The sequence below is a fragment of the Hermetia illucens genome, chromosome 1 (assembly GCF_905115235.1).
Source record: "Hermetia illucens chromosome 1, iHerIll2.2.curated.20191125, whole genome shotgun sequence".
Lineage (NCBI taxonomy): Eukaryota > Metazoa > Arthropoda > Insecta > Diptera > Stratiomyidae > Hermetia > Hermetia illucens.
This window is the reverse complement of record NC_051849.1, coordinates 36439181-36453711: the sequence shown is the minus strand read 5'-3', so window position 1 is coordinate 36453711 and position 14531 is coordinate 36439181. Positions and strand designations below refer to the sequence as shown.

The following is a 14531-nucleotide window of genomic DNA, read 5'->3' as shown; positions in this document are numbered from 1 at the left end:
GGAGCGATGACGTAGGTCAGGACGGCAGACAGCTTTTAGGGATATCGACTTGGTGGACCTCGGCGCAAAACCGGGATATCTGGAGTTCCTTAGTAAGGAAGACCAAGACCGGATTCCGGTTGTTGCGCCTTTGATGATGATGATGGTGAACCTTCGGACCCATTACCACAAAACTCCTCAGTGTAGTATCACATTAGCTGCTTGACAACAATGCTTGAGTACCATAATTTGTATTCCTGCGACATAAAAGATATGTTCGCCAGCACACATTATGGCTATGTGTCGCTTGGCTATGCAATGTATAAGGGAAGCAACAACAAAAAGTTAATGATCATTTTTTTAATGTTTGAAAATGTCTGTGTTATAGACTTTAATATTTTTGGGAATTTAAAGGTAAGGCTGAAGGAAAAGAACAAATGTGAGAAGCTTTATGATGAAAATTTCTAAAAGGGAAATTAAGATTTAAAATACGCTAGCGCTTTCGCTTGATTGAAGTCGGGATGGGATATTTGAAATGAAAATAATGGAGATGCTAAAGGACACAAAATAAGAAGGAAAGGAAAAATCCTTAGCCCGTTGCAGGATAAAGGTGGAACGGAATGATCTGCGTGCAGCGAAGGCACATATATAAGAGGGCAGCTGGGTTTCGGAGTCCTGGTTGCGGACAGAACACTAAAGACTAAAATCGGCACGGCTACTACAAATTCCAGCTTCAGAGCCTGTTCACCCGCAAGAAGTTCCATGAACTCAATTAATATTGTAGAATACATTCCAATAGCCTCAGAATCACAGCCCCCTTCGCTTCCACTCCCAAATGTGTACAAGTTAAAAAGAAATATTTGTATTTTGTGATCCTCTGAAGTTATGTTTTCTACAATATTTCCTTTCCAACCTTGTTCTACATTTAATCCTGCTCCAAAAAAAAATAAAAACATCCAGTGAAATCGCAACAAAATCCCCTTGGCGAAGTCATTAAAATTCACCCTCGAGCTCGTTTGTAATTGATTCAATGAATTTTCCTCATTTGGCTATGAATTACAGCCAAACAAGTCCCCGAGAATAATTGGAATAAAAACCTCGAAAAACATTTTTTAATGGTTTCATCCCCCAATGCACTCGGTTTTATCCAAAATTATGCAATTTCCTTTTACAGAAAAGCCATAGCCGGAATGCAAATAATAATTATAATAATGAAAGCTTGGTTGCATTTCCGCTGCTGGAAATGCTTCCGGAAAAGCCCCTTTGTTTGGGACTACACGATTTTATCGAGAAGACAAACATTTCATTTAATCAAAGCCGAGAATAACAAGCCATGGATACCAGAAAAGCGAAAAAAAAATTAAAATTTCTGGAAAATAAATGTACAGAGAAAACTATGAGCACTCACATAATATCCGGAAAATTTATTTCCAGTTCGGCGGAGTTCTAAGAGATAGCAGCAACTGCCGCGTCGGGTGGAAAACCCGACCTCGGGAAAATCAAAGCAAAGTGGTCCCGTGAATGGTATTTGTGTGAGTACTGCGAAACTTTTCCGAAAATGAAAATCATCAAAATAGAAAATTCTAGTTTTGCTATCGTTCCACGACGTGTATCCGCTGTAGCGTTTCCCGAACTTAATTGGAAAAAAAAAATTGAAGCACAAGTTGTTCATGGCCTGGCTTTTCAATGTTAGGCCAGATTTCCTTTTTCGTAGGCATGCGAATTTCCATGAGCGGAATCGTAATATGTACGAGCATGTATGAATGCCGGAGAATGTCCACAGAATAGTGCGCTGGTATGAATAGCTCGGGGGTATCTGTGTAGCCTCTGCATTCCGCTGGTTCCAAAGAAACCGAGTCGAGACTCAGATATTGCCGCTTGCAAGGAGATATGAAAAGGCGAACGTGAAAGATTCGAATCGTTTAAATTTTCCTTGTGAGGAAAATATTGAGGCTTGCACATGGCAGACTGCATGTCTGCTGGGGCAATTCAAAGTTGGTGGTGGAGTAGTTCTGCTTTGGTTTTATTTAGATGTTTAGAATGCATGAGCGCTGCAGAGATATTTTTTAATATAAATCGTGGAACGAGGAACGAACGTTTTATTGTCTCTAGTTTTGGTGGTAATGTACTGGCAAATTGCAGTCTATTTGCGGATATTACATTCTTGTTTATGATTAATGCAGGCAATAACTGTGCAAATAGCAATAAAAAATAGTAAATGGCATCACTTAGTATTTCGTGAATAGTGTATGATGTATTTTATGGTGATTGAGTAGTTGGGGTTGAGTAATTACTTATGTATGTATATGCCTGGGAAATCTTTTTGAGGATACAGAGGCAACTCGATCAAACTTAGAAAGGAATTAGAAATGAGAAATAGCGAACTGGAAAGAGCTAAGAATGGTTACCGCACCGTATCAGAGAACACTTAGACGCGGAGGGTTGCAGGTTCAAGCTCTTGAGGAATACTCACCGCGAAAACTGCTACATCACCTGGGAGTTATATAGGTATGAAGTGTTGATTATATTATGAAAAAAGCAATGCGGGTTCGCAACCATAACCGATAGGAATCTTATAAATTCCTGAGATAGTTATTCATCCGTAATACAAAACGCAGTGCCGGAATCATTAAACGCTCAGTAAATTCTAGTAAAATTGAGAAAAAAACCGATAAGAAGTAAAGTGAAATGTAACACCAGCGATACAAGTGGTGTTGATGTTGCCATGGAATCAGAACGTGATCGCCCCATACCAAAGGGGCTTCGCTCCAGGCAAACTAGCAACAGATCATATTTTCTCTGTGCAGCAAACGATGGAAAAACTATTGGAATATGGCTATTCAGTCTTCTCACCGACTTTAAGGCTGCTTATGGAAAAAACTGTATCCCGACCCATAAGACCCATTTGCGAGCCCAGATTCATTCCCGAGATCACTCAATACCAACAACGGTCAGGGAGAGGCAAAGGGATGCTCTATCATGCATTTTCTTCAACTTGGTCCTGAAAAAGTGGTCCACGATGTTGATGTTAAAGTGCGAGACACCATTCCTTTCAACTCCGCTCGTCTTGATCGGTTGCGCCATTTTGTTCTATCAATGGCCTGAACTGGATGCAGTCGCGAGGTTTTCAAATCCTCATCCAGTGTATCAAGCCACCGGTGTTTCAGCCAGTCTTTTGGTCGCTTACTATCGACTTTGATGTTGAGAACAATCTTGGCAAATGAATTTTCCTTAACGCGAATTACATGACAACACCATCAAACACGCCTCTTACAATTTTTCCGTGATCGGTTCAACCCCATATCGACTGCGAATATATTCTTTTCGGATCAAGGTGTGTTACGGCACTAGTTCAATGCAACATCTTCGTCTCCATTACCACAAGACGCCGTTCATTGTCTTTTATAGTCGGCCAACACTCAGAACCATAGAGGGCGACAGGGCGGACGACATTGCAGTAAATTTTAGATTTCAGACGTTCCAGTTTTGGAACGCCACTTCATCCAGGTTACGTTAATGCGTGAAGCAACTTCATATTGCAGTTCTCCATTAGTTAATAGCATTGAACCGAGATATTTAAATCGCTTAATTCTGGGCAGGTCACGGCCGCTGAGTGATTGTGTCTGTTTCATGGGGATCGGTTGCCGAAAATTCAGTTTTATTCAGATTCCATCTGAGATCGTGTTGGATGAGGCGATCATTCCATTTTTGGAGTTGTTGCTCGAGATCATTTTTGCTATCAGATGCTAGGAAAACATCATCTGCATGAAGCAGTGTATAGGATACCCCGTATGTCAGTGTCCATAACAAGAACAAAGACGAGTGGTGAGGGCGCTTTCTTGATTAGAATCGACAGAGAGACGAAGCGGTTCTGATACACCCGCGACACTTCGAACTTTTATTTTCGGATCATGATAGAACAATTGAACCCTGCCCAGGAGTTCCTTTGGCACCAAGTGTTGTCGTAGAGCATGCCAGATGAGTTTGTCTTACACAGTCAAACACTTGCTGGTCTTCTACCTTCCTGGGGGTACAAGCTCTTCGCTTTCCAGAGCTCAGATGTGATATCGTCAGGTCCTTTTGCTTTCTCTGATTTCATTCGTTTTATTGCTTCCTCAACTTTATTGGCACCAACGAGTGATATTACTCCAAATGTTGGCAGCACTTATGGAATTGAAGGATGAACAAATTCTTTCGTTGAAATCTGCTTGATCTCCTGTTTGCATTGGTACCGGCTTTGAACAGGTCGATACAGATGTCTCTCGCCATCACGAGTGTCCATTTTATCCTAAAGATCTTTGTAATGGACCGTTCGGGTGACAACGATTTCTGCTGATTTCTCTGCTTCCCGGTTAGCATTCTTATAAATTGGCGAGCTTTTTATCGTCCAGAAACTTGTGGTAGAGGAGTTTCTTTTCTCGGAACTTCATTTCAACATCGTCATTCCAAAGCCAAGTATCTCGGATAATGAATCGTTTATAAGGCTTGGTGACCTCGCTTTGTGGATCGTCTCTTTAATTTGGTCCCACGATTCTTTCAAATTCGTTGGTAATCGCATAAGTGAGGTCATTTCTTTTTTTCTCAAGAAAACGCCACCATGTAATGTGTGGGCCAGTGCGTTCCTCACGTTGTTTTGTCGGTGGCTTGATTCACAACACGACAATCAACGGCCGATGCTGAGGTGCGGTGGTCTCATACGGAACGACTTAACAGTCAATGACGGTGGTAAAATGTTGGCGTCTTATGAGAATATAGTCAATTCGCATTTTACTTTTCCCGTTATAAAATGTAGGAAGATGACGCAATCATTTGATGAACCATGTATTCACAAGTGTAAGGTCATGAGTGTCTGCTAAATTGACTATACGCTCGCTACTCTCATTATGCACTTCAAATCGTTTTTCCTCATGGAACCTGTTACCGTTTGCCTTTTCAATCACATGAATATTAAGGTTGCCCGCAATGATGATATAGTCATCAGCAGGCACGTTGCAGGTCTTTGTGTCGAGAAGGCATCCTTGTTATCATCAGGTCGACCAGTCCGCGGTGCGTATGCGGTGAAGAAGTGAATAGTGCGATCAGCTGATATAATGGTTAGCTTCATCAGCCGATCATCAAATCGTTCGACATCTTTAATGCCATCACGGAGACCCTCTGAGATGGCAATGCCAACACCGTGTGGAGTGGGTGGGCTACTAAAATAGAGAAGTTTATAGCGATTTTTAGCGCGTTCTTGCAGAGCGCAGATATCACTGCGCTTTTTCTGAAGGGCTCTTGTGAGTTTCTCGGTCTTTCTAGTTAGGGTCACCACATTTAGTTTGCAGATATATATTTGTTTTGCTTGGACTAACCTACTTACGTCCTGACGCCGTCCGTGCATCAAGACCCCTTGCCTATTTCTCGACTGGACCGGGGCCCGTCCTGCCGTGTCGACTAAGGTGGATGCCCTAGCATTACCCGAGGCTTGTTATTCGATCCGCATTTTCTTGGTCGGTTTGTCGCGGGACCTATCACCAAGCGAGATAAAGTAGGATTATCTCCAACTATACTTTATTTATCTCTTCCCCTGATCTTTGCATTTTATTTTTGTTTTACTGGGGATAGTACAGAGTACGTTGCCTCAAACTCTGCTCGTTTACCAGGGCTTGAGACCGGCATGCTATGTTAATATTTCATGCTTGTCGCACTTGATGGAACTTTATAACTAAAGGCAGAAACCCCGTAAATGTTGACTCTGACAACATCAAGGTCAGGAGTTTCGGTTATTTCCCAGAATAGGTCAAATTTGCGCATCATTCCCTTCTTTCGATAGCTCACACTGTGCTTTTTTCCTCTGTAACCACCAAGTTCTTGGACAGACTGCCTCAAAAGGTCGTGTGCGCTATAACAGTTGTTGAACTTTATTTAATTAAACTTCATTTGCTCCTTGCTTTTGGGTCTCTTTTTGGCAGCGGCATTTTCGGCTTTCTGTGGCGAGGCTCTTGTCGTCAAAGTGTGCATTGTATTCCTGCACCGCAGAGTCCTTCTTGCAATTCATTGCCCTGTGCACCTTTTAGCTACACTGTCTGCATCTATCAAATCTGTCATGCTTGCTCATGCAAGATCTGGTTATGTGGCCATACTCCAGATATTTAAAATTGATTCTAGTAAACACATTTTCTCGGATACTACAGACGACCCATTCGATCTTAACTCTGTCAGCTTTCAGGAACTTAGAACATAGAGCTGTCGGCAATGCTGCCCAGAATTACAGAAGGCCGCGATTCAAATCTTACCGGTGGCAGTGAGATTTGTATCGTGATTTGACGTCAAATCAGGATAATAGTCCCGGATAAGCGCAATGCTGACCACATTGTCTCCTATATAGTACTGTAATCTTCTCCCAGGTTTCCATTTTCTGTCTGTGAAGTCTCTTCTCCACTCGACAAAGTTCATGGTGAGTCTCAGCGTGTACCCGCGTCCTTCTATAATGGGAAGAAGTGGAGACCCGACTACGGGGTGGCCCGCGGTAGTATTACATAATTCTTCCAGAATACAGGGGAGTAGTTCCCGCAAAAAGATAATTTGCCTACAATGGAGAGGGGCTATAGGCAAAGTCTTAATCTTACAAAACTTTCTCTTCGATCTCTATCAGAAAAAAACGGAAGAAAGAAAATCACTGTCGACGCAAACGCAAATGGTCAAATTACCTGCCGAAAAGCGGGAATGGGATTGGGGAAATAAAGATATGGGTCATTTTTCATCATCGGTTGTCGCAATACCTAGAAAAATTAGACGCAAAGAGGCGGAAACCTCGAAGGAAAGTGGAGATAAGCTATTAACTCTGATAAGGCGCATACTAAATGTAGGAGACTTTTAAGTCTTGTAAGACTGTCTTGATATCTTTTTGGCGAAAAAGCCATGGTTTCGGTTTAATAAAATCTGTTTGGATCAATAAAGGGGGCTAGGGCCTTCTACGATGAGACATCCCCAAGACCGTGCACCTATGTGCTGATTCCAATTTGTTAGAAGCAACGACGCTGAGCCAGCTTTCTATCCAGGACCTAGCTAGGATTCTCACAATACCAAATTAATTTTTAGAGGACAAGCGCTATAGTTGGCTCTGTATAGCTAGCATATGATTCTCTGTGTCCTCCGCCGACATAGGAACGGAGGGACCTGGTAATGCTCTCGGAGTCAAGCGGTATTAAACGGTTAATAGCTTGTGATTCAAAACCTCAATATAGTGCTTGGAAAAGTAGCATAGGTAACCCTAGAGGGGAGTGACTATTTTATTTCATCATTTCATATGAATATGGGGTGGACAAATGGTAGTATAGGTTCCAGGGCGAAACATGGATTGGTACCAACGATGGAGCATAAAACTTGGGAAACGTCTGCTGAACCAACAACAACACCAACAGTTCTACTACCAAACGCTACCCCAACCTCCACGTGGAGAAGGATAAAGGCAAGTCTCCCACGCATAAACGGGACAAATTGTATCACACCCTACACGGAAAACAACTTGTTACGAAGCCATAACAGAAGCCTCGGACAGGATGGTCTTTACAACGACGAACCCGGCAACGACAAAGGAATAACGATTTGCGCATTTTCTCGTCGAACGTGCGCTCCCTGTACAGAGATGAAGCTGTTGAGCAGCTAGCCAATACTCCGTCCCAATATATGGCTGATGTAAAAGTGTTATAGGAGATGCGTTGGACATAGACCGGTTTCCTGGAGAAGAGTCGCTACACCATATATTATAGTGGCCATCCAGTAAACCATGTGCTCGGAGTAGGTTTCTTAGTCAGCCAAAAAATGAAACCTGCTGTTATCGGCTTTGAAAACATAAGCGAACGGCTGTGCACTCTGCGCTTGCGAGGCAAGTTTAGAAATATAAGCTTCATTAACGTTCACGACCCTACAGAGAAAACTGCAGAGTCGAAGAAGGATACCTTCTACGAGGCAGTAGAACGAACCCTCGAAGCCTGTCCCAAATATGATACCAAAGTCATACTTGGGGATTTTAACAGCCAATTAGGGAAGGAGCGCGTATTCAGGCGATACTTTGGCTCCCATAGCTTACACGAAAATACAAACGATAACGGACTGCGGACTATTCAATTAGCAGGGTCACACGAAATGGTTGTTGGAAGTACCTGGTTTGCGCGGAAAGCGGTCCACAAACATACGTGGGCCTCTCCAGACGGGACCACTTTCAATCAAATTGACCACGTGTTGATCGAACGCCGCCATCTCTCAGTCCTGATGAATGTCAGAAGATATAGGGGGGCCAATGTAGACTCGGATCACAGTCTCGTTGGCATGGTGCTCCGAGCTCGAATAATAACACCACCCAGAATCCCTTCTGACAATCAGGTGAGAGTTAACACCTATAAGAGGGAAATGGGGACCGCAATAACCGCAGTGAACAGTGGACTTGGAGATGAAGCATCAACAAATGATCTTCACAACTACCTGAAGAACGTTATCATTGATACGGCCACAAACATACTTGGCCCCAGTCGCAAAAGGAATCGGAACGACTGGTTTGACGATGAATGCAAGCTAGCAACGGAACGGAAGAATGCCGCATACCGAGTAATGTTGCATTCTCAAAGAACGCGGGCACGCGCGGAGACTTATCACGAACTCCGTCGAGCGGAGAAGCGACTTCCCAGACGGAAAAGGAAGCCTGGGAGAACCAACAAGTCTGTGAACTAGAAAAATACAGGGAGCAACCGCATCAGGCGCGGAAGTATAGGAGAAACAGTCCGTGCAATTCATCGGCTAAAAAATCATAAGTCACCAAGAGCCGATGGAATTACAATCGAATTGGTTAAATATGGAGGCGACCATTTACACCAAGTAGTTCATCAACTTGTGTTCAAGGTACGGGACAGCGAACCTATGCCTGACGATTGACAACGAGGCATTATTTGTCTCATACATAAAAAGGGCGATATCACACAGTGCAGCAATTATAGAGGTATCACGTTGCTGAGTGCCATCTATAAGATATTCTCCTCTATCTTGCTAAGCCGGATAGCCCCATACGCCCACAACATTATTGGGCCATACCAAAGAGGCTTCACTTCAGGCAAATCAGCAACAGATCAGATTTTTTCTCTGCGGCAAGCGATGGAAAAACTGTTGGAATATGGACACCAGTTGCACCATCTATTCATCGACTTGAAAACCGCCTATGATAGCATAGCCAGTGTAAAACTGTACATGGCCATGAGAGAATTCGGTATCCCGACGAAATTAATAAGACTGACTAGGCTGACCCTGACCAATGTGCGAGGCCAGATAAAAGCAACAGGATCACTCTCAAGACCATTCGACATCAACAACGGTCTATTACAAGAGGATGCCCTATCATGCGTCCTCTTTAACCTTGCCCTCCAGAAAGTGATCCGTGATGCTGAGGTAAATTCAAGAGGTAGGAACCTCTTTAAGTCCACCCAACTACCGCCCTATCCTGACGATATCGACATCATGGGAAGAACCACGCAAGACGTACAAACTGTCTTCATCCAGGTGGAGCAGGCGGTGGTTGGCGCGAGATCTTGGGCTGCACATCAATGAAGACAAGACAAAGTATATATGGCAACGTCAACACCGAAAACCAACCACCCAACAACACCAAACCGCACTGGTCAAACGGGAAGAATAAAGATAGGAGACTACAACTTTGAGACCATTGATAATTTCTCCTACCTAGGGTCGAAAATCCCAACCGATAGCAGCTACGATGATGAAATCCGCGCCAACAGAGCCTATTTCAGCTTATAAAAACTGTTCCGCTCGAAACGTCTCACCATAGGGTCAAAGCTCTTACTATACAGTCCTCATGTATTCCTCGGAGACTTGGGTTCTTAGCAAGAAGAGTTGCGAACTCTTGGTCGCGTTCGAGAGAAGAATCCTTCGAAGAATTTTTGGCCCCCCACATGAGGATGGACGATTCCGTAGCCTATATAACGACGAAATCTATGAACGATACCATGACTGTCAGGTTGTGGATAAAATCTGGCTCAATAGGTTACGGTGGGCGGGCCACTTAATCCGTATGGATGAGGATGATCCAGCTCGGAAAATCTGTAAGGGCAATATCTATCCTATGCTTAAGATGGAGCGATGGCGTGGGTCAGGACGCCAGACAGCTTTTAGGGATATCGAATTGGTGGACCTCGGCGCAAAACCAGCATGTCTGGAGTTCCTTATTAAGGCAGGCATAGACCGGATACCGGTTCTTTCGCCGTTGATGACGATGATGTCCCAACGAGTGTTCTGACTGTCCCAAGATGTCTGTCTGTCTGTCTGTCTGTCTGTCTGTCACAGCCGATTTATTCGGAAACGGCTGGACCGATTGCCACGAAAATTGGTAGGAGTATGTAATCTGCCGTTCCCTTTACATGTAGCAATTGACGCCATTTTGTGTTAAGTTTAGTTTAGGGGGGGGCTGCCCATACATGTGAACGGAGGGTGCAAATTTTTTTTTCACAGAATGTGGCCATGTGGGGTATCAAATGAAAGGTCTCATTTAGTACTTTTCGAAATTGGTTCAATGTTTGATATTGGGTGAAACATAAGGGAGTGAGGGCTTAAAATATGACCCCCAAAAAGTGTAACAGGTCCCGTTCTCAGAACCTATCCAACCGAAAAATCTGAAAAAAATCACGCTGATGCATCTCTACGAAATCTAGGCCTCAAAATATATCCGGTTCCGATATCTGCACAAATAAAGTTAATAATAGTATATCTCCACATTTTAGGAATTTACCCGGCACCCCCCTTATGTTCATCCCAGAAGTACAAAATTTGGCATGCGTGTAGTGAAGAACATAATGCACAATTTGGTCAAGTTTGAAGAAAATCAAACTATTATTAACAAAGTTATAGGGGGTAAAACTTTACCATTTTTTGTGAATTTCGGGCACTCTATAACCTGCATGACGTCATTATCACCTATCAATTCATCAATACCCACAACGAAGTAAGTTCGTATGAATTGGGTGGAAAAGGATTATTTTGTTTTAGTTTTTTAGTCATTTGTATATAAATATCAATTATTCCAACGAGACATGTGTGTATGTAGGCATATAGTACATGCGTGCTAATGGACTTTGCGGGTAGTGCCTAATTAGATAGATATAAGAAGTAAATCGGAAATATGGGTACGATCAATTTATATACGTGCATATAAATGTACAATATTCGGAAATAGGCAGTTTGTTTGTTTAGGCTGAGCGTACCATCTACGGCTGTAATATGTACGTATGTCTCGTAGTTTTGTAGCTGTATACGGATAGAAAAATGTGCGTTGAAATTTCTTAGATAAGATGAACACAAAACCTTTATACCCGAAGCGCGAGCTTCCGGTATTCCGACTTGTTTCCTTGCCTATATTGGACACATCTTCTATTGTAAAAGCCAATGAAAATCCAATAAGCCCTGAAACTATTTCGATAAATCATTAGAGGTAGACTTTCAACTAGCGCAGCTGTTAGCCTTTTGAATTCTGAATTCATTTTCTTCAACAAGGTTGGCTTCCCCAAATCTTCGAACTGACTTCATCAATTCAAGGGAAACGATGAATAATTCTCAAAGAAAAATGTTTTATGAAATTCGATCGATATGGCCTCTTGAGCCAACCCAGCATATATGTTTACACACCTGAAGCCCTACAGCACACTTCCGGCTAATTTAAATTCAATACAAAAATGCATAAAATACATTTTTCATCTTACTCCACTTTCCTATCATCCACCTCATGTAACACCTCTAGACAATTCCTATTTACCCGCATTACCTACCCAATTTCCCGGAAGCATTAAATTCAACCCTTCCATAAACTGATTTTCCGTCGACATCAGTTCACCAGCTTCCAATAAAGTCATCCTTCCTTGGTCTTTCCCATTCCCTTTGTTGCAGGGTCGTCACCTAGTCGTCTAAAGCTCCCGCTAAAATATTCACATGTATGCAAGGGAAGAATTGGTACGCCAAACTCGAACCACATAAAATGATTTTGTAAAGTGGTTTTTGAAAGGTTTTGCTTGGAACAGGACGAGAAATGGCAAAGTCAATTCTGAGCGCTTGAATTTCGAAGTGAAAAAAATAAACGCGCTGAGCGTAGACCCTCTTTCAGGAAATTTGCATAACACATCACTTTAAGGAGCATTTTTTCTGCGTCTCGTTGAAGGCTAAATAGCAGGACAACGCGTACACCCTGGAACCTGTATCTCTGACTGTGGCCGGGGCAATTGTTGTCATTTCAGCAGAATTTCGGTATGTAACGAATGCGTTGGGAAAAGTTTACACGTGTGTGCAAACTGTAAAATATCGTCGACGAGAAAGCCGAAAACAACATTACCGAAACCGAGTAGCAGTAATGGCCCCGGGACTCTTGAGGGTTCCCTTCTGACTGGCATCATCATTCGTCAGGATGATATTCCTTGAATGCAAATTAGCCCCCATGCGTCATGGTCTTCCTTCCTGGCTGCCTTTTGCCAGAGCTTAAGGGCTTACCAGTGTCGATTTCATTTTGGTATTCAGCCTTTTATTCGTTGATTTTCATTTTTGCCGAATACTCGGGTCTGGGGATGATAACAGTTGGGTGGAGTAGTGCGAATTCACTTACGAGATTTTCTTTTGTAAAGTGTGAAAGTTAATGCCATGCGGATTTATGAACATAGGGTGGAAGTATATTCACTTTTAACGATGTCCTGATATCTCCTGGAATTTTAATTACATTTGATCCTGGCTATAGTATTGAATAGACAAGGAATTCGGCCGGCTTCCTCAAGCTAATCTGATTGAATTTTCAGAATGCAATTTCATTCTCATTAGGAGAATCTTTGTAATCTATTAAAGGGAAAGCATCTTCTTAATACTGAAGTGCATGAACGAGTTTCCTCTGACTGTACCTCATTGCTAACGAGCCTTCGTGGGACTTTTCCTCTTGCCCAGAGGATACTCCCTGGATACACCAGCGTGCATAACTTGGAAACTTTTTATTATTTCCGGGCATACAGCTCACAACCTAGTTGACTCCTTTCCAGCTCGCCTGCAATGGAATTATGTATGTCCGAGGCACGAAATTTGGTTCAAATTCCACCGTCAACTTTGACTACCACGGAGAATTGAATTTCCGTAAAAATATTCGCGCTCTCGCCAACATTTTCAAATTTCCCGTCTCGCACCGAACATAAAGCATAAAAATAGAGGAAGAAGTGATAAAGGGCTGCAGGGTTCGTCGAATGGATCCAAAGGATCTAAGGGATACCAGCGAACCAAAATATTTCTACGGGAGAGGGCTTATAAGTCGAATATTTATTGTAATCTCTTTCGTTGCTTTGCTTCAATGGAAGGCAGGCTATACCTAGATTATGCAAATTCCTTAACGTAGGCAAAGGAAAGTGAGGGTGGTCTGCAATGGAAGAGAAACATTTATTGCAAGTGGTACACGGTGACGCTCGTTTATCGCCATTATGATAACAAGGACGATGACGATTATTATGGCGGTCTTTAAGATGATGTCGCTGCTCGAGTGGAAGGGAATTGAGCTGGCTAGCATCTGTTTCAAGTTGTTATTATCCCCGACATTGACTGAAAACATAGAAAATATCAGGAGTCTATGAAACTTGTAATTATGACGGGAAGATGAAACTTATGCTTGATAATGGCGCGGCCTGACTCGCTTGCGAAATTGAGGACGCCGACCGTTGTGGAATTTAACGAGATTAGATTGATGCCTTTTACGAGATTTCTGGGTTTAAATTAAATTTTTGAGGGAGTAGAGCTGAGAGTTGTTCTTGAATGGACTGCAAATTATAATGCACGAGAAAGCCCAGGAGATTACTTTTAATAAAAGAGGCTCCAACGCAAAGTTTTTGGATAGAAAACTTTCGGAATTCAGCTTGAGAAGTTACCAATTTATTTATGAGCATTCTCAAAGTTATTATGTATCTTTGTATCTCAAACTCACTAATTTTAATTTCTTCTGCTTTCAGGTTACATTAGCCGAAATACTACCTAAAGGAAAATACGAAACGCTTATCCGTCCGTCGAGAAAATATTTTTTTTGTCTGATAAAACCCAAACGAGGACTATCTATAAATTTCGATTCAATATTTTGTGAACAATATACAAGAAGTGTAAAACTACGAAGTTACCGAAAAAGTTCGAACATTAAATTAGTAAAACAGGAAGCCTAAGGATACAAACTAAATAAGGATTGAGACTATAGTTTAAAAATACAGTGGGACGAAGCGATAGATTGAACATTTTCTTCGTCAACATACGAAAAAATAATGTTCGGTTCGAAATTACGATCATGGATGGAAAATCATATAGTTCGGCCCCGAAAAAAAGGAAATAAAAATAAAAATGCCTCGAGGTAAGTTATTATTCCGAATTCCATTAAAACATTTTCTTTGATCTACGTTTGAAAAATTTCATAAAAATATTTTTTCGTCCTTTAACCTGAAATGTTTTAAAAAAAAGTCCTTGAATGGGACTAACAGCTGAACTTCTTAAGTTCATCCCTTGTTTTCTCCACCCAG

The 14531-nt window shown here is 42.2% G+C and overlaps 1 protein-coding gene across 5 annotated transcripts in view; it reads left to right on the top strand.

Annotated features, from left to right (window-relative positions):
* The window catches only part of LOC119657248, a 302733-nt gene that overhangs the window by 178247 nt on the left and 109955 nt on the right, over positions 1–14531 (top strand). For all 5 annotated transcript variants that reach the window (XM_038064081.1, XM_038064088.1, XM_038064097.1 and 2 more), the window contains exon 2: positions 13980–14365. In XM_038064081.1, the coding sequence (XP_037920009.1) occupies positions 14280–14365 (86 nt within the window). In that variant the 5' untranslated portion in view covers positions 13980–14279. The remainder of the gene's footprint in view (positions 1–13979; positions 14366–14531) is intronic.